The sequence below is a fragment of the Pholcus phalangioides genome, unplaced genomic scaffold (genome assembly GCF_987345545.1).
Source record: "Pholcus phalangioides strain wild (caught in Gottingen) unplaced genomic scaffold, Ppha-v1.0 ptg000004l_1, whole genome shotgun sequence".
Taxonomy (NCBI): domain Eukaryota; kingdom Metazoa; phylum Arthropoda; class Arachnida; order Araneae; family Pholcidae; genus Pholcus; species Pholcus phalangioides.
In genome coordinates, this window is record NW_028301597.1 from 29,115,906 (window position 1) to 29,142,450 (window position 26,545).

Genomic DNA, 26,545 nt, shown 5'->3' on the forward strand with positions numbered 1-26,545 from the left:
CTATGCTCCAGCAAAAACATCATTAAAAATATTATTTGACTATTTGATTCAAATATTTCACTCATAGTTTTTTTCGTATCTCCAATACTTATTTATTCATTCGTAAATTTTCAAGCATTGAAGGGGGAAACAATGCATTATTAATACTTGCGCACATAATAAAATAACATGAAATCAATGTAACTACCTAAGATTAAATTTTATTTATTCAAAGTAAAGAGAACTCAAAGAATAAATCACCCGCTAAAATGAATAAAATAAACCCGACACAAAATAAATAAATATATATCCTAAAAAAAAACAAAAAACTGGAGGAGAAATCATTGTTCCATTTATGTTATGTATGAACTCATGTTCAACTCATGTAAAATGAGGTGAAAGATTTAGATTTCTTTTATTCAATCTTATATAAAATGGAATTTAAAGTTCAAATTCTTAAAAATTAAAAAGTTGAATCATTTCTTTTCGTGAATCAGGTATTCATGAAAGGATATATATTTTTTACCTCATTTTATAAACCGAACTCTTTCCTTAATTTTGAATTATTTTTTACTCAGTTACATTGAATTCATACTATTTTATCTTGCATACAATGTGTCAATAAAGATTTTATTTCTTAATGTTTTTTGAAAATTTGCAAAACAATAAGTACTCAAAATATGCAAGACATGTGTATGTGTAGCATATTATTTAGAATTAAAAACATGCGCGCAAAATTGAAAATAAATCAATGGTTAATTAACATTTTTAATGATATTTCTAACATATTTTTAACATAGTTTCTTGGGCATTCTAAAAATGTTAACTGGCATGAGACCCTCTTAATTTTTGCATGTTTTAAGAGAAATAAGCTTAAATGTAACGTGAAATTCAAGTTTCGTGGTTATAGTTTCGATTCTGGGTTCAGAGTGGAATTACGTATTTATTTTGTGAATCTTTTTTGCATGTAGTTTTAAGAGAATAAGAGAATCATATAACATTGAAATACCACATCATTTTATTATAGTAGTTGAATATGAATAGATAGATCCTATTAGGAATACCTAGAACAACATTGTAAGCTGTTTATTTCATATACAGGGCGTCCTGTAAGTGATAATGAGACCTTTAATCTCATCAACGGTCCGTCGTAGAGGTAAGATTCCAGTTTAAGAAATGCTCAAAAGGCATTCGAAAATTTCCCTGTACCAGTTTTTATACGGTTCCTCTGTCTAACTACAGTTAGAAAATTGTTGTCCCTGTCTCTCCTAATCTTAGCACAAAAAATCCAATTTTCCAAGTGCAATATTTGCTAAGATATTTGAATTCAAAAATCGGAAAGAAGTTATGAAAGATTATGAAAGAGAGTGAAATTTAAAACTTTGTAAATTTTGTGAATGATAATAATCAATAATCAAATCATTACCAATATTAATAAGATGCTCGTCTACGACTGTGAAGGTCGCGGTCCTGGGTTCGAACGTGAGGGAGGATATAGATAAGATATTTTCCCTAACGAACTCGAGTCGACCACCAATAGCCAAAGCCTTCATTTCCAACTCATCTTATTAATGGCAGTAAATAGCGATATGGCCAGAGTTGGTGTTTGGTGAAGTAGTAATTATGATGAGCTATATAATATCTATATGTATAAAATTTATTTTCTATGTGTGTGTATGTTCTCTATACAATTTTAGATCGATCGTCGCCAAATTTTGCATTTATACCAAACAGGGTTTGGATTGAACGATAGGCTACATCAAAAGTTTGTCAGAGCAGGACAAATGCTCGGAACTGCCAAAAAAAAAAACAAAAAAACAAACTGTCGGGCAACAATGATTTCTGGGCCTCGACAATCACTTTCGGAATGTTTACTTTGGTTACCGTGGTTCCCTGGCAATGCGTTTCTGACGTGCATATGCCTTTACAATTGTTTGTTACTCCTTTATATAATCCTGTCAGTATATGTATAATAGTATATATGAATTATAATGGTTTGTCACATTTTCAATCGTCCCAGCAATTGAAGAAAACCCTGGCAGCACCGGGTATTATAGCTAGTTTCCTATATTGCGTGACATGATAATGTTTCTTACCCAGCTCAAAATATTACTCTTTTTTTACATAACTTTAGCAAGAATCTAATATATATCAGTCACTTTAATTTCTTTTTAGTCTCTCTAATTTGCATGCTATAAGTGACTTCGAAGAAATTAATTAAATTAGCGTCCCTTTTAAAAAATAGGAATGTAGATTTTTCCTTGTGCATCACATGAAATTTGGTGTGGTGTAATCTAATTTATTAATTTTTTTAAACTGAATTATCCAATACTATAATTTTTTATCCCATTGTAAAATTCAAGTGTAGTCGTCACTCTTTTTCTCCCTCCCGAGTAGATTAAAAGAAAAACCGTAACAATTTATGTAAGTTACAAATTAAATTGCGGATTACACACAAGTAGCACGTCTCCTCAATCAGAACTCAAGTGAGGAAAAAGTACTATGATGAGATGTGGAAGCACATACACACTACATATGTAAATGATTCTGGAGAAATTATTTATGGGAATTCGTGTGAAACATACTTAGAGTTTGATCCAGACATGGACGGAATAAAAATGTTGCGTGCAGATATAAGACAGCACGTATATATGGAAGGTAGATAAATAGCGCAGGTTAGAGAGTGTTGGTACTTTTCAGCAGTTAAGTGTGACGTGAGCTTGAGATAAACTCTGATGATAACTCAGCATTATGTTTCTGGACATACAGTGTGATTATAATTAAAGTTCTCGTACTCTGAGTAGCTTTCCTCTAAAACTACCCATCCAAATACAGTCAAATTTTCGGGATATCTTAATGAGCCCATGTTAGAGAGATTTATGCAATGAAAAAAATAGTTCAGTTTTTGACCACCATGGTAATAAGTGGTGATTTTGTAATGAGTTTTTTTCTATGGTGAATAGTCCTCAGATACGGTCACCCCTCTTTTACTCCCAAATAATAGTTTGCCTTTGCAAAATCAAGGTATTCATTTCCAACCCCTGATTAATTACTACTACTTAATCGAACATGCACCTCGTACACATTCCTCTACGGAATTTCTAGCGAATCGGCACATGTCGGAATGTGTGTGTTCTGAGTGTATGATTGGTCCTATGCTGTCGAGTTGCGCATGTTTCGTGCTCATGCTGCCATCTGGCTTCCATTTCCTGAAAGATGGAGATACTTGAATCTTCATGTTTTTCAGTATCGTGTAGGCCTGCCTGCTCTCTTTGCGGAGATACTTTTTTCAAATGGGAGACCGGCTCACATTCATGACTCGAAGCTGGAAAATCGCAGAAAACCAACTTCAGCCGATCACCACTGTGCCGTCAATGGGGTTCGAACCTGGATCCTAAGGACGAGAGTCCAGCACGATGCCCACACGACCGCACAGCGACTCCCCCTCTCCCGATTGACTGTCAACCGCTCTTTTGCAGACGAATTTTTTTGTTCCGTCGGTGTCCACAAAAGAAATGTTTTACTGTACCAAGTTTCGATGTCATACTTCCATCAGATCATGGAGGTATTCGTCTGAGTAGTGTCAGTACTGACGAAAGCTGCACAGGTCTGAGCAGTGTCAGTGTACTGAAACTGCTCATACCTATATAGCGCCCGTTCTAGAGGACGTATTCCATTGAAACATGGTATATACGCGTTATTGATCCATATAAAAAAGGAACATTTAATATAAAGCGCCACTTATTCAGTCGGTGGTCAAACATTGAACTTTTTTATTGCATAAATCTCTCTCCCATGATCTAATTAAGATATCCTGAAAATTTGGCTGTTATTCGGATGAGTTAGTTTTGAGAAAAACTCAAGAGTACGGGAGAACTACAATTATAATCACCCTGCATATTAAAAACTGAGACATTCATACTGTTTCATCCGCAATGTGCCGATGAATAGTTTCATATATACTGAGTAAATAAAAAGAAAGAATATAAATGTAAATGAATCAGCCAGTCACACTCTTATTAAAAATCAGGCAGGCACTGATATTATATATAAAAAAAGAACAAGAATAAGAACAGCATGTGAATAAGAATTAAGAACTTCATGTTAAAAATAAAAAATTCAGATCATCACATGATTGAGCATTCTATAACCCTGATCATCTCTGGATGATGCGAACATTCCGAGGATTAAGCACAATTTGCACATGCCTGTGCAACAGCAGCATTTATGTGCTGCTCAAATCTTGACGTTTTTTCCGGGACTTCCATATACGTTTCATTTCGTTCTATATTTCATGTGTTGACATGGAAAGCATATAAGTCACACCCAAAAAAAGAAATTTTACAATACAAGCAAAACACACTTTTTAGGTATACAGTCAAACCTCGTTAATGAGTCACTCTTGGAAGAGCAAAAATATGACTTCGTAAGCGGATTGACTCGTTAAACGGGGTAAGCCATAGCTATGCCAACTCCTGTCTGAGGACAATTGGGACTTCCAAAACTCCTAACGAGGTTTGACTGTATTTACGTCTGACTTAAATATCTTTTGATACATTTGCTAGCTTCTGAAACTAAAATAATTTGACTAGAGACTTGGTAGGTTTTCTTCCTATGCAATTTATGACATTGATTCTTACTATTTTCTCTGAGAATAAATAATTCGATTTTTCTGTGACTTACGTGCTTCTCCATGTGAACGCCTCTTGATTAATATGAGAAATTTGAGAAGATCAAAATTGACGTTTTTTCACCGCTATCACTAAAAATCACTCTAAATTTTTGTGGGGCGATGCATTGTGATCGTGGTGAAGACAATCTCAGTTCTGTGAGTACTGCTGGAGTGTAAGGATGAAAGATGACGTGGTTGCTTAAAACTTAATGGTGGTAGAAAATACCACCCACTACCGATACGCGCACGTAGGTGTCCGAAAAGTTTGTGGTAGGCTGTGTATTTATTATGATATTTCTGAATCATTTCTAAAAATAAAGATGGATATATCAGTCTATCCCAATACAGCAGAAATCCCTCTTTTGCGGACACTGCGGGACAAGAAAATTCGTCCGCAAAAGAGAGTCGACCGTAAATTAGGAGTTTGAAATGCATAATTTTATAATACAAAAGGGAAATTATTATTTGGCCGTATAAGAGGGGTGACCGCATCTGAGGTGTGACCGTTAAAAGCAGGGAGTTTATTTTATTAACAGAGTACAATATAATTGTACTCCGTAAAACCCCTCCTTTGCGGACACCGGTGGTACAAAATAAATCGTACGTAAAAGAAATGACAATGGCAGCAAATCAGGGGCTTTGAAATGCAAAGTTTTATCATATAACAGAAATTACTATTCGGCCGTGAAAAAGGGGTAACCCCCTCTAAATGATCTCAGGGGAGATCATTTAGAAGGGTTTTACTCTATTAGCTTCAGGCTTATTCCTTAATATTATGATACTGTGTAGCCACGCTTAATGTATAGATGAAAATTATTTTCCAACACAGAGAAAACCATGGCCAAAAGAATGATCTCCATTGTAATTATTTTCTTAATGCCAGTTTTGGGTGAAAAAACAAAAACTCTTTTTAACCTTTTCTCTTTTATCCAGGTAATCTTCCCCCAATTTTCCAATGATCAGCATACCGGTCGTCATGGTTACCCGGATGAGATAAGATGTCTCCTGGGACTATTTGGTTCCGAAACATTTACATTGTAAAGAGTACAGTTTTTCCCCCCAAGGATAGATCCATCAAGTAAACATTTAGAGGGAAAACTAATAACAAGACCGTGCATTTTTCTATTTTACTTCGATCCGAAATGACCATTTTATTTGAAATTCTCCATATCATTGTTGAATTATGCTATTTTCACCAACGACAACATTTGAAATCAGAAAAGCCCTTGGCAGTTTTTTTTATTAGAATGATTAATTAATACAAGCAGAAACGACGATTCGCCTCTTGGTGGTGAAAAACATCTTTTTAATGTGTTTTTAATCATTATTTCAGCATTTTTTTGGGGGGCTGGAAGATGTTGATTACACTGCTCCCAACATTGATTTTGTTCTTAAGATATTTATTTCAGTGATTTCAAGATGATTTCGGGACGCTAATTTTGAATCCGGCATTCGTTCTGTCAGATCGGCTCTAGTTTTGGAGATAAAGTGAAAATTAAGTATACCATGAGAAGCGTACGAATCACATTGAAACTGTGCGTTATAAATAAATACAGTAAAACATTGATAAAGATACTTCAGTGATTTTAAGTCTGGCTCTAGTTCTTGAGAAAATGCATACTCAATGTGATTTGCATATTGCTTATGTATTATCATTGAAATTTAATTTTCACTTTATCTCAAAAACTAGAGACTGTCTGAAAAAATCAATGCCAAATTCGGAATCAAGAGCCCCAATATTCTCTAAAACTATTAAAAATTTTCGTAATAACATTAATTATCTTTTATTGAGCAGTGTTATATTTAAAACAACTAAATATATTTCGTTGTGCAGAATATCCCATAAATTCGTAAATAGTCTAATTCATAAAAATTGGAGGAATCGGTATATTTAAATGAAGTTTGCGAAAAAGTTGTTCTCACAAGGGGAATTTGTTTGGCACAGAAAAGCATTTAGTTGCTACACGAAAGCAAGTCACGAAACCTTGGACCTATACCTTTCTCCAATTTCTTTAGTGTCCGAAACGTTGTAAAGATTCGGTCCGTAAGTAACTGGTCTACACACTTATATAGAAAGATCACATTTAAAAAGGAGCAATTCGAATATTTCTAAAATAATTTTTTTCAATTGATTTAGTGAATTTTTAGTTTATCAACATCAAACGCACAATCTCCGATTCCTATTTCTTTTTATTGATCACATAATTAGTAATTACTTACTTACAGATGGATTTTTCAATTGATAAAACTCTAGAGAATAAGTGTTTTTGATCTAATTTCATTTGTTTCCAAATGCGAAAAACTCAATATTTACACTGTAAATATCACTTGTTAAATTTTTTCATCGGTTTCATTTCGGTATTTATTCTGTTATTTATTCTTGTAAAATGTATAAGAAACGGCAAATTAATTTCAATTGGGGGTTGAAATTAGTGATTTCTCTTTGACGTAATTTTCCTTGAGGCGTTCTAAGATTTATTTGACTATTTTCTTATCCAGTCCCTTCTTGGAATGTCCAATATCTTACGTGAAATTACGTTTTAAATCGCTGGTATTCATTGGATTTTATATATATTTTGCGTCTTTTGAAGAACAGCTGCAGTCGTGAAGGCCGATGGAATTCAATGGAAAGGCGGTGAAATTTCACAATTCATTAGAAAGTTATTTTTTAAAAAAGAAGAAAATAGTAATTAGTTTTTAAAGATTTCAAAATTTCCTTAATTTTATACCAGCACTTGAACTAATAATTAAACATCCTATTTTCTAACATTCCTCTCTTTTTTCCTAAAACATTTCTGTCTTAAAGTAGTGTCATTACAATAATTAAAATACATTTTTCTATTCGAAATTATAATTGAATATTTCTCAGGCTTTCGAATCAATATTTTTTGTGCATGGTAGAATATTATATTTTCGATTCAGTTATGTGAACAAGAATGAATTTCCTTTTGTTTATCCGATATTAATCATTTTGGGAATTGAGTATTTAAAAATTTTTGCGAATTCGAAATAAAATATTACACAAACAATTTATTTCATGAGCAAAAATTTGTAATAACGATCCTTTTCTTATATTTTTTTAGTTACTGAAAAAGAAGTTCGGCAGTGGTGAGTAGATTTCATTATACTTTCCATTAAAATTGTTGTTCAGATTAGATATACGTATATCAATATCAGGCTATTGGATTGTATAATTCGTTAAATGATACTGTTTCGGTTTTTCACAAATAGAATATTTAATTATTATTCAAAAAATATGTATCTTACAATAAAAATATGAGAAAAAGAAACATTATTAGTTTGAGAATATCGTGTTTGAATTTTAATGGCATTTAAATATATAATTAGCTACAATTAAATAGGTATATGAACACCTATTCAATTGTAGCTTTCATGTTTACCTTGATTTTTTTTTCACAATACAGAAGAACCACTCGATGACGGACACTAGATTTGATCTAAGGGACCAAATTTTTTGTCCGCTAATGGGAAGTGTGCACTAATTAGCAGACACCTCGTTTGTACCACACTTGTTCATATTTATACCACGTCTGGGTCCGGTCGCGATTGGTTCCTATGTATATGTTTTACTATAAAAGTGATGCACCGTCTCGATAAAAAAAATGTTTGATTAAATTTCACTACATTTATTACTTTAAAAGGTGGTTGTGTATAATTCCCAAATAAAGTTGGGAAATCAGATAAATATGGAAAAATTGATGAAATTTCTTCTCTTCATGAAACTAATTACTTTTACTCGAACATGGTACGTGCACTACGCATATTTTGCAGTAAAAAATTAAATTAAAATCAGTGAGAAAAAGAATATTCATAACAACATTATTAGTCTTGTAATGTTGGCTTTCTTCACACGTTAAAAAAAACCAACACATCACCATTTGAATTCACCATCCTGGACCATAGTTATGCTCAGTTAATTAAGTAATTAATTATTTTTCCAACATGAGCTTGGGATTAAACGTAATCTTAGATAAATATGATAAATTCTCGGTTTATGACCAAAAATTAATAGGTTAGAGTTTGCTTGATTTTACTGTCCGCTATCGAGCGTCCGCTAACGGGGTGTAAAATACATTAAAGTCCTATTCCACAGGAATGGGAATAAGAAAAGTGTCCGTCAGGGGAGGTTCCACTGTATATACTGTTATTTTATCCGTCATATTTTAATAAATGATCAAAAAGCTGAGCATAATCTTTAATATTTTAATTGGTAAGACAACAAACTTGGAAAATAAAATGTTTTCAAAATAAAAGACACATTTTGATAGTCTTGGAGCAAATTCTGAATTATGGTGACGGAAAATTTGGGTTGAAAGCCATAAGAAAAATGCGAGGACGACGAAACATTTGTCTTGAGAAGCTGGTCTAATATAATATACTTCAGCCATTTTCTTAAATGCACCCAGAGGAGTGATTCCGTTTGAATTTCAGTCCCGGCAATTCGAAAATTTGCATTTTTATAACTGTAACTTCATGGAATTATTCAATTTTAAAACACCTCAAGGGACGTTTATTTTGTTTCTTACTTCTTACATGCAAGGGAATGAATTTATGCATTAAAATATTTAGATACCAAAAAACATTTTGTTTGCAAAAGAAATTGCACCAATATTTTTTTCAAAACCTGACCAAGGTCATTCCTTTTTTGTGACGTTTCTTATTTCGAATTTCAGTGAATTTCAAGTCGTCTTGAATGTTCTGAAAGTTCAAGTGCATGTTTCAGGCACTGTCGTGTCTTTTCGTCAACCCATTTGTGCCAACAAGTATTTAATTAAAAAAATTTGCAACGCATGCGTTTTCATGTTTACGTTTCTTGTTACTCAAATGAGTACAGTTCTTCGTTAACCTGTAGTCAAATGAGTATCTGGCGTTCATTCATTCAGTCAAATGAGTACAATGGGTACAAAAATAGGATTAAAATAAATATTGTGTTGCAAAATGAATTTGGGTGTCTATTGAGATTTTCAACCTAATCGAAGCACTTTGAATATTTGTGGTTATATTAATGCATATAAAAATAGTGCTATTAATGCAATAAAAATGGAATAAATGCCCCACAAAAACCGTTATAAAGATTTATGAAGTTTTTGAAGATGATATTTTCTATATGCCTTTGCCTCATAAATCACTTACCCGTGGCTCCTTTGCCCTAGCTATATTGTAAACGGCGTGCTCTAGCAGTTATGCTCCTGTACCTGTGAACCAATGACCTTAGTCCTCATTTACGCACGGATTTCTCGCCTTAGCGATCATTCACTCGCAGAACTATCGCCCCAATATTTATATAGCCCCTAGCTATGAATAAATGTAATTTCGTGTCCTCGGGTATCATGAATTATATCATAATTGGCATGTTTAGAAATACGATATATATGTATATATAACCACAATTTCTTAAGGGCTGTATGCATCAGATGCAAAATATTTTTCTTTGTAGCTTTTAGTTAAATTTTTCCCCATGAAAACTGTTATATTTTGTGCTGCTGAATTTTTGAATTTTTTCCTCTCTATCTTTTGAACATACACTGCTGGCTACCCAAATTGCAACACCAAGAAAGACAAGAGATATCGCAACAATATTTATTTTGTAGATAACATGTTGACCAAGCATCAAATGATTAAATTTATAGACTTCTGTGAAGTGTGGTTCCTGCCAAAATCAATAGCCAGAGTAGCCGCCATTGTTGGAGATCACCGCTGCCACACGCCTCGGCATTGATTCAAAGAGACTTTGGATGTGTTCTTGGGGTACAGCAGACCAAGCAGCTTCCACGCGTTGCCAAAGTTGATTTGGTGTGGCAGCTGGGGATGTAATCTGGGTCAATCGTTGAGCAACCATGGACCACATGTTTTCTATCGGCGAAAGTTCCGGAGAGCGAGCTTGCCAGGGAAGCAATTCAATCTGGCGATTGACGAAGAACCTTTGGACAATGCGTGCCACGTGTGGTCGTGTTATACTGTTGAAATATGGCTGTGGGCAAGCCCTGAAGGTAAGGAAGGACAACTGGCTCCAACACCTCGGAGATGTAGCGCTGGCTTTTTAAAGTACCGGCAATGCGTACTAGAGGAGTGCGAGAGTGATATCCAATACCGCCCCATACCATAATACCCGGTGTAGGACCAGTGTGGCGGTGCATAACGCAGCTGTTCAGCATCCTCTCTCCACGGTGTCTCCAGACTCGAATCCGACCATCGTGGTGTTGCAGACAGAAGCGTGACTCGTCAGTAAAGACAATTTCATTCCATTGTGCCGTCCACATCCTTCTTTCATCGCACCATTGGTGGCGGAGACGTCTGTGGTTCTGCGTCAAGAGTAGACGAAGCAATGGACGTCTTGCGGACAGACCACTCTGCTGTAAACGGCGTCGAATGGTACGCGCAGACACTGGATGATGCGGTACAGACTGAATGTGCTGTGCTATGGTTCGTGATGTGGCTGAGCGATCCGTCACTGCCATACGCACAATACGCCTGTGATCACGTGAAGTGGTGCACTGAGGTGGATGCGATCGAACACGTCGGTCCGTCGTACCCTCCTGCATCCAACGATCACATATTCGCATTACAGTTGTTTGGTTTCGTCCAACACGACTACCGATTTCCCTGAAAGACAATCCACGATCTCGGTAGGCCACTATCCTTCCTCTGTCGAACTCGGATACTTGATCAAAAGATGATCGCTGTTTTCTACGAGGCATAATTGATCGTTTTTTTTGAAAAAACCACAAGAAAAACACAATTGCCGTACTTCAAATCGTCGAAATCTCCAAGCCTTAAATAGCGCTTTGAAGTGGCGCCACAGGCGCGCGTGATGTGCGTCTGCGCTGCAATTCTAATCATTTGCATATCTCACCTCCGCTAATGCATGTTGTAAATTTCATATTATTTGCATGCTTCCTTCAGGGTGTTGCATTTACGGTGGCCAGCAGTGTATTTTTGTTTTTTAAAGTAATTTCGTTGAGACATTTCCCTGCTGTGGTTTTTGTATTTGATCATCGTCATCCTAGTCCTCATTTATCCACGACTCTCTTGCCTTAATAATCTTATACCCGTGGGACATTTACGTCCGCCATTATTCGCCTATTTTTCCATCGTACTGAGCACTAAAATTTTTCCATTCCTTAGGAAAATTCCTCATTTACCCACTGGCCCCTTGTCAAGGGCAAGATTGTAATAGGCGTATACTTACGGGTTCCAGGAAATAGCAGTTGTTCGAACAGTGTCGTATATTCTATTTCCTACTGGTTGGTCAATTTAGACTGAAAAATTATCTCCAGTAAGACGCCGTTGGTAATATATTTTCGTATTTTGTCTATTTTGCCACGAAGCGCACTTTACAAACTAGTGCTTTATGCCAATTGGATAGTTTGATAGTTTCGCAAAGTTTTAAATCCGGGAATTTTTCAGTCAAGAAAATGAGGATCACAGTGAATGACTTGTTGCAGGCAAAGGCGGAAATCGAAGAGATACCAAAACCAACCACTCAAAATCCAGCTAAAATTCTAACAATAAACGTACAGTTCACGAGAATTTCGTAAAACTAATCGGAGGAAAAACTAAAGATGGATCGATATTCAATGTGCAGCATTCCTCTTGAACATCCAAATAAAAAAAAACTAATTCTTAATGATTCCATCCATTTCCTTTGATAATAGAAAAAATCTGCATCAGACAGGAACTGGATGTTTTGTCACATCCATCATACTGACCAGACATAGCATTATCTAATTTTTTCTTTGTTTCGACAGAACCAAAATTCTTATGCGAAAAAAATTCTTTGAAGCCTCATTTGTATCAAAAGCCACACCAGTGATTGCTTTTTGTTTTTGCGCTTAAACAAACAGAATAAGAATGACATTTTAAACATACCCGAAAAATAATTTGTTAAGTTCTTAAATAAATAAGTTTATGAGAAAAAAAAATGAAGATAACCTCGAAGAATTGATATAGTCTCAAACAATTCACTCAGTATCATAGGAGTAAACATCAAGAATTTTTGGGATGATCTAGTAATATTTGTAGAGTAATTCGATTACTGTATTCCGTGTAGTAAGTATTGAGGAAGACCGGTGAGACGAGAGACAGATAATTACATGCGATGAAAAGCTGTTTGAATATTGACAATTACAATTAACAGTGTTAAAACTGACAAGTAGTAATTAGGATGAAATATTTTGTTATTTCCTAAGTACTATGTGATGCTCTTTAGATAATGGAAAATGAATATGGTGAGTAATAGCCATACGCAGTGTAAATGTCCTGCAATAAAATTGCCTTTTATCTATCTAATAATTTAAATAAAGAAACGAGTTCACGTTTCTAGCTACAATCTTACGCCGAAAATCTCCGAAGAAGCCTCTTGAATCCAATGTGATTGAATCCAATGTGTAACAAATTGCTTCTAAAAGCTCGTTTGTATCCTCTATTTCGTATAAAAACAAAGTTAGCCTTACTTTGAAGTCCGGAATCGCTGATGTATCGCATCGTTATCTTCAGTTTGAATCATGACTGACGAACACAAAAGGCAACATTTGCGAGCAATCGCCGTAATTTCCAAGAGTTTTCGACGGGGGGGGGGGGAAGTTTCCTTATTTTGCCATCCGCCTGGAAGGATAGTGCTGGTTGTAAAAGTCGTTCCGGTTCCGATGCCACTTTGTTTAATGTTGTTTAGCCCATTACCTCTTCGGTTTTGAGGACATCCAAAGGCAGAGTTAAAGGAACATTTCTCTCGACACTATTTTATCAAGATTGCGATATCGTTCTCCGATGCTGATTTCGCGATTCGCATTATCATTCTGTTTATCTCAAAAGATGTTTATCTTATATCCGAAACAGACGCTGAAACTTCAAGCATAAAACAAAGTACACACGCCTAATATACTGTATATTTACAAAGGGAAGACAATTTTTATTTCATCAAAAGAACATTATGTTCCGAGAGGACACATAGATCGCAAGTCGATATCCCCTTTCTTTTTGAATTTTTAAGAGGAATTATCTTTCTCATTGTCTTTCTTCTCCACTGAAGCCATTATACAAATGCAAATGTTGGACTACTTTTTAAGATACTGTTTCAAAGAAATATTTTTGGCATTGTGATATTTCTTGGAGATACCTATCACAATACTCAAATAACAATACACTTCCTAGACACATTATTTCATGCTTGAAAGACAAATTTCAACAATGAACATGATGAGTAAAGAATAGATTGTCTTTGGAATTCGATCTACACGGTGTCGCATAAATTCGTTAATAGTTGAAAAAGTCTTATAAATTGATGGAATTGGCGTATTTGAATGCGGTTTGCGGAATTTTCCCAAAGTGGGGGGGGGGGTGATACAAAAAACATTTGCTTAAATTTTTTGTCCATAGAAGATGCTGCACGACGTCCGGCAGGAGTGGTTCCACCAGATTCTTTCTTCAATCTCTTGTGTGTCCGAAACGTTTGTAAAAAGTTCAGCTGACGATTAGTGTGGATGAGGTAACATAACCTCACCAATAGTGCTATCCACCAATGTCGACATCATAATGAAAACTTTATGCAAGCGCCAGTAACAGGAAAATTTATAAATGAGCTGTTTATCGTACCGTTCACATTACGTTTCATAGGACTCCGATTTGCATATTTACAGCGATTTGCTTTCTTGCAGCCTAATCAATAGACAAATGTGGGATATTTTGAGCTATTTGCGAAAGTGTGGAACAAACACACACGTGCGTATCACGTTCCTGCATGCACCAATTCGTTACAAATTCCGCTGGAGAGTCACGAATCCAGCAACGGCAAAGTGCAGCAGCTCCTTTGACCTTTGAAGATAGGGCACACCCCGCTTCCCATCTCAGAGAGATATCGAAGCGTTCCCGAAGGATAGGTGTGTCCGGAAAGTTTTATTAAAAACAACATGACATGAAGTGCAGCAGGTCCACATACGCGCTTTACAACGGTGAACTACTTGTGGATTAGGAGCGCAAGTTCTTATAACCGTCTCATTTACATATTTCCACCGAAGTCTCTCGTACTAGCGCCACCTATCGGTTGTTTTTAGTTTTTTCCCGTCTTGAAAAAATTCCCGTGACCTAGCGATACTAACCCTGCAAACCGTTTTTTATTTCGGTTTTTATGAATTTTTGAAGTTTCCACGCGGACTTTTTACTCACCCTGTAGTATAAAGAGAGAAACGATGTCACTCTCAGCTGTTCATACGAAGTACTAAAGCCTGGGTAACCCAGTGAAAAGTTTGGAAAGAGAATTTACATTCCCCACAGAGGATATACAGGGTGCATAGGTGACAGGGCGTACGACATTTTACTGGCAAACCGTTGATCCTAGAGGCATACTTCCAATTAAAACATTAACACAATTAAAACTATCCAAATAACGTGCAGTACTCAGTCACGTCATTCATGTTGCAAGGGGGTTGTATAGTTATTAAAATAAATATGCTAACTTTTTATACGGATAGCCTGTGCTCAAGAACCCAGTTATAAAGTTGTAGCCATGTCTCTCCCGATGCCAACAAAAAAAAAAAAAGAAGACCTTCCCCGTTTCCAAGTGCGATATTAACACTTTCAGTTCTAAAAGATGGAGCAAAGCTGTGTAAAGACAGCATTAAATACGGGTAAATCGTTTTATCCGCGTTCAAAAGTTATAAAAAATTAACATATTAATTTTAATAACTAGACAACCAATTGAAACATGAGTGACATGTCTGAGTACTACACGTTATTTTTTCTAACTGGAAGTATGCGTTTAAAATCAACGGTTCGCCAGTGAAATACCACACGCCCTCTTACTGATGCATGTGTATATCCTCTGTGGGGAATGGGAATTTTCTTTCCCAACTTCATCTTCGCTTGATTATGCAGGCTTTCGTTCTTGGTAAAATAGTAGTCGGTCATCATCGAAAATTCTCTTGATAGACTTCTCTGTCCTTTTTCTGTTTAGGTGCCATCACGGAATTCAGGAGTCATCATGGAAGCGCAAATGAGAAAGCACAAGCACAGGCGCATTCAAAGTTTTGCCGCCCTTCTCCCATTATAGTCCAATTTCTTTCACTACTCTTTCCCCGAATTCGCTACAACTCACTTGGCCTTCCCCCTTCCCACTTCTGCAAGTACACCCGTGTCTCTAAGCTACTATTTTGATCACTCCCATGCTAACACTCTCTCTAAGTCACTGTTTTTGTCATTCACATACTAGCACCAGCTCTAGATCACTCTTTTGGTCGCTCACTGACAGGGTTCTTTGTTTCATAGGCTACACTTTTGATTATTTATAAGCTTACATATGTTCTATGTCATTTTTTTGGTCATTCACATGCTTGCACACACTCTAGGCCACTCACTGACTAGGTCCCACGCTCTGTAGCTCACTCTTCTAGTCATTCACATGCTTGTAATCCTGTTGGACCACGAAAAATGTTCACCTGTATTCATTTTACCAACAAATAAATTCCAGGACCCCCAATCAATGACCCTGGACCCAATTCGCAGAATTTTAGGTTGCAATTCATCCAGGGCCCCCCAAAATGAAACCTGTCAACTTCCACATGGGAGGGGGGGGGGCAAACCTGGAAGCTTGTCAAACATCACCTCTGTGATTTTAATTTGTATTCATGTTAACAACGAATAAAATCCATGGCCCCAACCAATTTCCTCGGACCCAATTCGTATAATTTTAGTGAGGGCCCGAGACTGGCTTTATCTTGGGCTACCGGTGTTGCAAATTTTACGCACGACGTTACATAGGAAAAACCGTCCCCGTCCTTAATTTTTACGCACCAGTGTAAATGAAAGGAATAATGCCACCCACCTATATAAGAATATCTTAGTGGGTTAATCAAAAAAATTATTTGAGTCTAAATAAAATTTTCCATTTCTAGAAATTTCCCCAACTTGGTTAAAATTTGAAAACAACAATAGTGGTATTTTAGTTATGGATGGGAAAAGAAACTCAGAAAAATAACAATACTGTTTTCGGACTCTGTATGCGACTGATTACAGCAAATCCTTTCTCTGATACGGATTATAGTCTTCACTAAAGTCACATTCGGTGAGCGCAGAGCGTTATAATGGAAAGAGAGAGGAAGAAATAACATAAAAGATTAGTCTTGAGCGGTAATACTACTTTATCCGTCTATCATTTTTTATACGATATATTATTATTCTTTTCCTCGACGGTTTTTTTTATTATTATTATTCGCCATCCTTCAGAAGAACACTCTCCAGTGTCCTCAAATATTTATGGTGTCCGCATCCTCTAGCCGTGAGTAGAATCGTCGAGTGATCGATACCATTCTATCCCTGTCAAGAATCGGGACTCACACACGCGAGAGATGGAGAATCCGCAGCTCTCTCCCACCTGCCGTCTTCTCAATACATATTTTTTCTGTGCTATATTTCATTAATATATACTCTTATATATCTAATATATAATTTTCTTCTGGTCACTATATGGGACACGCACTATAAGCGTAAATCTTGATTCTTGAAAGACTTAGCTGAGAAATGAAAATTTTTAAAGATATGTGATCCTATTTAAAATTGTATGGGAGAAGGTCCGAATTTTGAATACATCATATGTTCATTCATTCTTTCTCGGTTTGTTCAGGCGCAAAAACAAAAAGAAATCACTAGTATGGCTTTCGATACAAATGAGGCGTAGAAACGTGAACTCGTTTCTTTATTTAAATTATTAGATAGATAAAAGGCAATTTTATTGCAGGACATTTACACTGCGTATGGCTATTACTCACCATATTCATTTTCCATTATCTAAAGAGCATCACATAGTACTTAGGAAATAACAAAATATTTCATCCTAATTACTACTTGTCAGTTTTAACACTGTTAATTGTAATTGTCAATATTCAAAGCAGCTTTTCATAGCAGGTAATTATCTCTCTCTCGCCTCACCGTCTTACTCAATAGTTATTACAAGGAATACAGTAATCGAATTACTCGAGACAAATATTACTAGATCATCCCAAAAAGTCTTGATTTCTTACTCCTATGATACTGAGTGAATTTTTTGAGACTATATCTATTGTTCGAGAGGATATTTTCATTTTTTTTCTCATAAACTTCAAATTATTTTTCGGGCATGTTTAAAATTTAATTCTTTTTCGGTTTGTTTAGGCGCAAAAACGAAAAGCAATCACTAGTGTGGCTTTTGATACAAATGAGGCGTCAAAGAACTTTTTTCGAATAAGGAATTTTGGTTCTGTCGAAACAAAGAAAAAATTAGATAATGCTATGTCTGGTCAGTATGATGGATGTGACAAAACATCCAGCTCCTGTCTCATGGAGATTTTTTCGATTATCAAAGGAAATGAATGGAACCATAAGAATGAGTTTTTTTTTTTACTTGGATGTTCAAGAGGGATGCTACACATTGAATATCGATCCATCTTTAGTTTTTCCTCCGTTTAGTTTTACGAAATTCTCGTGAACTGTACGTTTCTTGTTAGAATTTTAGCTGGATTTTGAGTGGTTGATTTTCGTACATCTTTGATTTCCGCCTTTGCCTGCAACAAGTCATTCACTGTGATCCTCATTTTCTTGACTGAAAAATTCCCGGATTTAAAACTTTACGAAACTATCAAACTATCCAATTAATTGGCATAAAGCACTAGGTCTAAAGCACTATCTTTTAAAGTGCGCTTCGTGGCAAAATAGACAAAATACGAAAATATATTACCGAGTTCAACCTATGGCCAGCGGGCCAAATGTGGCCCTCAGAGTCATCTGATTTGATCCGCGACCTCAAATTTAATTTTTAAAAATTAACTAAACGGCACATTTACAGATCACTTGATTGCCCCCACCACACGGTACCAGAGCATTTAAACGGGCCGTGACACATCCACAGAGCACTTAATTGAGAAACGGCACAGTTCCAGAGAACTTCATCAGCCCGCGGCACATTTACAGATAACTTAATTGACCCGAGCCACAATTCCCCATCACTCAAGTGGCACGCAGCACATTGACGGATCACTCAAGTCACCTGCGACATATTTACGGATTACTTAAGAGACGCAGTTCTAGAGCACTTGAGCGGCCCGCGGTGGTCGCATTTTCGGTCCCATGGGTGTCCATTATCGAGAGATGAAAAATGCTGAAGTGTATGAAAAAGGTGGATATGTGTGTTCCCTTCTGATAGAAACGACTAACTTTTACATTGTAATTTACACCAAAAAATATTCACGTTTGAATAATCCCCGTTGCAGAATCTAACAGAGCTTATCTCAAAGATTCACGAACCGTTAACAAGTGCATTTCGCAAAAAAAGTGGAAATGTTCCCTTATGTAAATATAAGCTCCTCAAGTCTTTCTTATTAGATTTAAACCAATCAAGTCTGGGACTGATGGAGAAAACTTCCGAATCGATGGCGTTAGGACTTTGGAGTAACAAACACCATGACAGTAAAAGCTAATTTGAATATTCCCGTGCCAAAAACACCAATATACTTCAAAATTAAATACTTCACTCGAAATTGGGAAACAGATTCCGGATGAGAGAAAAGTTTGCGTGTATAACTAAATCTTCAGAAATTCTCCAAATGCCCCGATTGCCGCGAATCAAATGTGCGTATATGTGTGTGTATGAATATTCCTTTGACGGAGAGAATTAATTTATTAATTACTCTGAGATAGCGGGAAAAATGTACGCAAATCTCAAGAAAAGGTTATTTAAATTCGATTAACATCCCGTGGCTTCATTCTCACGGGACTGGAAATTCGTAATCATCCCCCTTCGCACGAAAATTCTCCGGATTTTTTTTTTTAAATTCCTTGTTTGCAACGTCGCCATATCGTTAGAATGTAATTTGATTTGCGCTGGAAATAACGCTTGATTTTTACTTAGGGTGACTCCTAAAAGAACACTTTCGTGTTTTAACGTTACCATTTTCTTTTGTTCGGCAACACATCCGTTTACACTGCCTTAATAGCTTTCTTCAAGAGTTAATCATGATCACATTATCAACAAATTGTGGAATGGACAGATCTTGTGTTGATTTGATTACGGGTTATTTTCACCGCCTCGATTAATCAAGTTAGCCGAAATTTCGGACGATGATCGTTTGCTTGTGAAATTCTATTATTGTCATGTTTTTTCTTTTATATCGTTGAATGCACGATAATGACATCAGGAAATATTGTATTATTAAAGGAGAAATATAGATATCGACACGGAATCATTTATTGGATTTTGAAAAAAATGGATTTGATCATTTTTCGGGGATGATTGTTCATCCAGTAATTTAATTTTCAAAGAAAGCGCGCTATTTCTAGTTGTCGCAAAAATGTTGCTCTCAAAACGCGCGCGGCTGAGTAATAATTTAAGACTTTGTACTAGGGGCGGCCGTGAAGAGAAGAGGAAAGTTTCCTACCAAAACACCCAGGATGATACACCGCACAGTCAGACATTTATCATTATCAACCATAGATCTCAATAAACACTAGACACAAAAGAAATTTAAATCCAGATATTTTAATAACAGCAAAACATTATTCAGGGAATTTTATGGGCCCCCCCCCCGTGATAATACAAATAACATTTACTGTGTAAAACAATACCATCACCTTTGTCAACATGGAACATTTGGGGCGTGAGCAGTTAAATATGGTATGGGGGGAAGGCCTCGATTTATAATCAATTATACCATGACAGAGACATTAAAAAGTCTAGTTTCTTTATCATCATTTCGTTAATTTTAGGATACATTGCATTCCAGTATCTATAATTAAAGTAGCCGAATATATGGGGGAGAATTAAGATTTCCTGCACATTATTTAGAAACAACTGACAAAAAAAAAACTTTGAAAAAACTGAAAAAATTAAATCGTAATACATTAAGATCTGACTTCTTTCAGTACAAGTGAAAAAAAAAAGATTTTAGTGTGATTATTTTAAAAAAGGGGAAAATTTTTTTACATTTTCATAGCAATAATCAATCTTTTAACAGAGTGAAAAAAATATACATCTTCTACTCATAAAACCAACAGCGGTATCACGAAGGAGATGAATATTTGTGTAGTATTTCCTTCAAACATCGAATAATTGGTTATAACTCATTCAGACCCTTATGCGACATATCTCTGGGCTGGTTTTTCTCACTGTAGAATTTTTTCTTTTGACTTCAGAGAGTGAACCTCTGACTTGAATTATTGTGTAAGTCTTGAGTTAGGAATATAGTGAATATGAACTCTCATCAGAGGGCAGCACTAGAAGTTGAACTTTCAGGGGATTATTAAGATAGCCTCCAGAAGAAAGAGCATCAGAGAAAAGCGTGATTTATTACATACAATTTAGCAATAAAAATCTGTTAAAAAATATGTGAAATTGAATATACCCTGCATCTTCTTGGTTGAAAACCTTTGAACGAAATGAATTATTTGTTCACAAAAAAAATAAATAATTGAAAATTCAAAAAAAAGAAAAATCTTCGGACGTTTTTGTTTTTAATGCATATTTTGAGTACGAAAGATGCAAAAGCATTTTGAAAATTCCAAAAAATGAATGCTCGAGGTCTGATAAGTATAATTTGAAATAATATTTATTTTGAAAATTTTCTTCAAAAAATGTGATTCTTCAAAGAATGAACTTTTAAATTTTCATTTATTTTATCATCTTTTGACTTTTTTAATTTTTACTTGGGCTACTACCCATTTTTCTACTCATTTAAGATTTTTTTCACTTGAGTATTTTTCTTATTATTTTGAATTAATTTATTTCAGTACTTTTCTCACTTATTTATCTTAGTATTTTTCACTTGCTTATTTGTTTTATTATTTTTCAGTTATTTATTTCTGTCCGTACTTTTTACTGTAATTGCGAATTTGTATTTTTTTGCTTTTATTTACAAGAACTTTTGCTGCTTTTATTTACATGAATTTTTTGTGCTTTTATTTACATGAATTTTTTACTGCTTTTATGTACATGAATATTCGCTGCTTTTATCTATATGAATTTTTACATGGTTTATGTGTAGTTTTACATACCCAGCGTAGAGTTGATTCATATAAATAATTAAAATTAAAATTTTTTTGGGTTGATCCATTAAATAAAATCCATATTTATTATATATGAATTATTTTCCGTTTTACACAGACCTCATTGTGAAATTCACCTGTCGTGGACTTCTGTTTGCATTTGTAATATTACGAGGGTTCTTAATAAATAATAGTGAACTAAACAAACTAGAGCTATTAAAAAGCTGAAACACACATTCGAAAGATAAGGATTAAAATGAGTACATTTCTCCTGGTGAAAATGTCAAATGCCATCCAGCTTCCCGTGAATTGTTCAAGTATTTATAAATATTTCGACAGATAGTGTACGTGAAAATATATTCCATTAGAAGAGACATGAAGAAAGCCAATAATCTCTCTAGAAAACTAATTAAATCAGTCTCGTGGAAGTGATAGAGCTTTTCCGTAGGGTACTCTAGACACATTGAATGAACAAAATGGAGCATTAAACTGATAAGAACTTTTGATAAATGTAGATTCCTGGATAATATGTAAGAATGCGGATATGCGCATTTTAATGAAAACACATGGTGCTTACATCTGAAAGAAAAGACATGGAAAATATCTTTCTTTTTCATTTTAAATTGAATATATCTTTTTTGTTCCTACTGCAATTTCACATACAAGCTTTTTCTCTCCTATTTACTGCAGACAGAGACTTTTATCTCATTTGAGATAGAAAAGGCCAAAGCAATGCCAAATGGGAATTTCCGGAGACTTAAGGGAGAAAATTATTCCTTTTTTTCCCTAGTTTTTATTTTTCTTGTACTTCCTGACGTAGATAGATGGAATGGTTTGTGGTTCCCACGCCAGTGTTTCACAAGGGTGCACTTACTCAGTTTGTTTTCATCTAGAAGTGCATTTTCTCTTTTGCTTGTATGGGATGATTTCTAATGAGAATCTTCCTAGGATTTTTGATGGCCCAAAAAATTAAAATTTAAGGATGCACTTAATTTTATGAACCGTTAAATTAAACTATTCATTAAAACCCATAACGTTATGAGAGCGAGGTGCGTGAGAAGCATCTGTTAAATTATTAGGTTGAGTATATAATAACTCCCAGTTGCAATCTCGGTTTCAAGTACTGGTGAAGTTATCATGTAATTAAAATTAATAAACTCGAATGATTATACTAGCTTCAATTTAGCATTTTGGCTGACATCAGAAATAACGCGTGAACCAAAAATCGCTTTCAACCGACCGCTAATCACTGAAAGAAATACATTGTCCACGTCTCTTTCTTTGATTTTTAATTTGAATTTATATCTTTTCTTCTACTGAAATATTTCATGCATTTTTTTCTCTTGTATCTCTCCACGATATAGTATTTATAAAGAGAATTAATTTCTATTAAAATAGAGAATTTTACCTCATTTGAGATAGGAAAGGCAAAAGCAGTGACAAATGGGAATTTCCGGAGACTTAAGGGGAAAATCCCCTTTTTTTCCAAGTTTTTATTTTCCTGGTATTTCTTGAGATGGATGGAATGGTTTGTGGTTTTCACGCCAAGGAAAAGAGCCAGTGTATTACACGGGTTCACTTATACTCAGTTCATTTTCTTTTGGCAGTGTATTTTCGCCTTCTCACTTTTTTTTGTTGCATGGAATGATTTCTAAAGAGATTCTGCGTAGAATTTTGATGGCCCTAAAAAGTAAAAATTTAAGGATGTACTTAAATTTAAGGACCGTTATATTACTGCTCATTAAAACTCATAACGTATGAGACTGAGAGAGAGAAGTGTACGAAAGCATGTCTTGGAGGATTAGCCTGAGAAAATAAAAATTTCCATCTGCAATCTCGGTTTTAAGTGCTGATGAAATTATTATGCAATTAAAATTAATAAATTCGAATGGTTATACTAGTTTTAATTTAGCATTTAGGCTGACGTCAGAAATAACGTGTGATCCGAAAATCGCTCCCAATCGACTTTTAATCAATGAAAGAAAGAGATTCCCTACTTCTTTCTCTTCATTTTAAAATTGAATACAGTATATATATGCATATAATATTTTTGTCAATACAATTTCAGAGAAGTGAACTCGTGTAATACACTGGCTCTTTTTCTTGGCATGAAAACCCCAAACCATTCTATCCAACTCAAGAATATACAATTTTATACACTATTCATTAAAATTGAATACAGTATGTGCAGTATATATATATATATATATATATATATATATATATATATATATATATATATATATATATATATAATATTTACACCAATACAATGTCATGCAAGCTTTTTCTCTCCTATCTACTGCAGACAGAAAATTCATCTCATTTGAGATAGGAAATACCAAAGTAATTGCAAATGGGAATTTCCGTAGAGTTAAGAGGGAAACCCTCCTTTTTTCCCCTAGTTTTTATTTTTCTGGTGTTTCCTGACATAGATGGATGGAACGGTTTGTGGTTCTCACGTCACAAGGAAAAGAGCCTAGTGTGTGTTGTTGGATGCACTTACTCAGTTCATTTTCCTCTCTCGCAGTGTATTTTCGTCCTTCTCTTTCGTTTGTATGCATGGAATTATTTCTAAAGAGATTCTTCTAGAATTTTGATGCCATAAAAAATAAAATTTAAGGATGTACTTAATTTTATGGACTGTTAAATTAAACTGTTCATTATAACTCATAACATTAAGACAGAGGGAGAGAGAGAGAGGTGTGTAAGAAAGCATCTGTTAGAGTTACAGGATCACGCTGAGTATATAATTTCCATCTGCAATCTCGGTTTTAAGTGCTGATGAAGTTATTATGCAATAGAAATTAATACACTCGAATGATTATACTAGTTTCAATTCAGCATTTAGGCTGACGTCAGTAATAACGTGTGAACTAAAAATCGCTTAATCTCGACTTCTAATCACGAAAAGAAAGGCATTTTCCATGTCTTTATTTCATTTTTAAACTGAATATATCTTTTTTTCGTACTGCAATTTCATACAAGCTTTTTCTCTTCTATTTACTACAGATAGAGAATTTTGTCTCATTTGAGATAGAAAGGGCTAAAGCAATGCCAAATGGGAATTTCCAGGAACTTGAGGGAGAAAAATCGTATATTTTTTGCCAGTTTTTATTGTTCTTACATTTCCTGACATAGATGGATGAAATGGTTTGTGGTTCTCACGCTAAGTAAAAGGGCCAGCGTGTGTTACAAGGGTGAACTTACTCAGTTCATTTTCCCCTCACTGCATATTTTCTCCTCCTTTTTTTTTGGCATGGAATAATCTCTAAAGAATTTCTTCTTAGAATTTTCATCGCAATAAAAAATTAAAATCTAAGGATGTACTTAGTTTCTTAAATTATCAGAAATACCTAGCAGCTAACCAATATGGGTTTCAAAAAAGGAAATAAAAACAAAACACAGAAATGGCCATTTTAGAACTAAGTAATTATTTGAACACCGGGTTTAACTATAATAAATATTCAATAACGGTTTTTCTGGATTTAAAAAGAGCTTTTGACTATGTGGATCTAATGATATTAACAGAGAAATTGTCATTAGCTGGTACACGAGGTAACACATTAAACTAATTAAAACATATTGTTTTAATAGAAAACAAGCAGTTAAAATAGGTGAAGAAGTCAGTACATTTCTAGAAGTAAAAAAATTAGTACCCCAGGGATCGGTTCTCGGGCCAATTTTGTTTCTTGTTTATATAAATGACATATTAAAAGTGAACATGAATGGTTAATTAATTTCTTTCGTTGACGACACAATATTGTATATTAACGATACAGAAATTACAGATTTACTAAACAAAGTCGAAGAGGACCTATTCAAAATCAACAATTGGCTTAAGAAAAATAAACTTAAGCTAAATATACAAAAGACAAAATACATTTGCTTAAAAAACAAGAAATATAAATAATAATAAAGTTAACTAACATAAAAAATAAAATCCACGATCACTGTCCATGACAATATATTTCACAATGCAACTGTCACGAGATTGAGAGAGTTCAGGAATACAACTGCCTAGGAATAATAATACAAGATAACCTAAAATGAAACTCGCAATGTGAGAAAATAATAAAAAAACTAAGAACATATGCCGCCATTTTATATAGATTAAAAAACAAAATTGACAATAACTTTCTAAAATATTTATTTCATGCGTGGATTTACTCAATAGTAACATATATAATTACTGCCTGGGGAGGTGCTTATCAAACAGATATACAAAAGCTTCATAATATATATATATAATAAAATAAGGTCCCTAATTACAAACACCCCAGCAAACAACAATGCAACAGAATGTCACAAACTAACTATAAGACAAAACTATATTTATAGACTAATAAAATTTTCATTCTTAAACAATAAATGGCTAGAAACAAAACAAAATAGAACCTCATCTGGATTGAATAACATATATCAAGTGCCGAAAACAAATAAAACGTTATTGCAAAAGAGTTATAGATATACCTCCCCAAAAATAATGAACATATACCATGCTATTAATCAGACAAATAATAACATAAGATCCAATCACAATATATTTATATTCTCAATAAACACTTGTCTTGAATCCATACTACAACAATATAATAGATTATAAAACAACACAAAATAAATCATTCTGAAAAAAGGGGGGGGGATTAAAAAATATAACCATTTCTGCTATCAACTGAAAAATACATGTGATTATATGACCATACGTGTATGCCAACTGAATAATTTTTATGTTTGTATTTACACACATACAGTTATATGTATGTTTTCTTTGTTCAGCTAAAAAGGAAAAAAACGGGAAAAATACTAAAAATATATAAATAAGACGTTATAAAATATTTAACCAAGTAGTACATTAACAAGGCTGTTGCA

The 26,545-nt window shown here is 34.5% G+C and overlaps 1 protein-coding gene across 1 annotated transcript in view; it reads left to right on the forward strand.

Moving 5' to 3' along the window:
• The window catches only part of LOC149087055 (frequenin-2-like), a 250,475-nt gene that overhangs the window by 177,792 nt on the left and 46,138 nt on the right, over positions 1-26,545 (forward strand). The window contains exon 2 of the mRNA XM_089231280.1: positions 7,735-7,759. Within this exon, the coding sequence (XP_089087406.1) occupies positions 7,735-7,759 (25 nt within the window). The remainder of the gene's footprint in view (positions 1-7,734; positions 7,760-26,545) is intronic.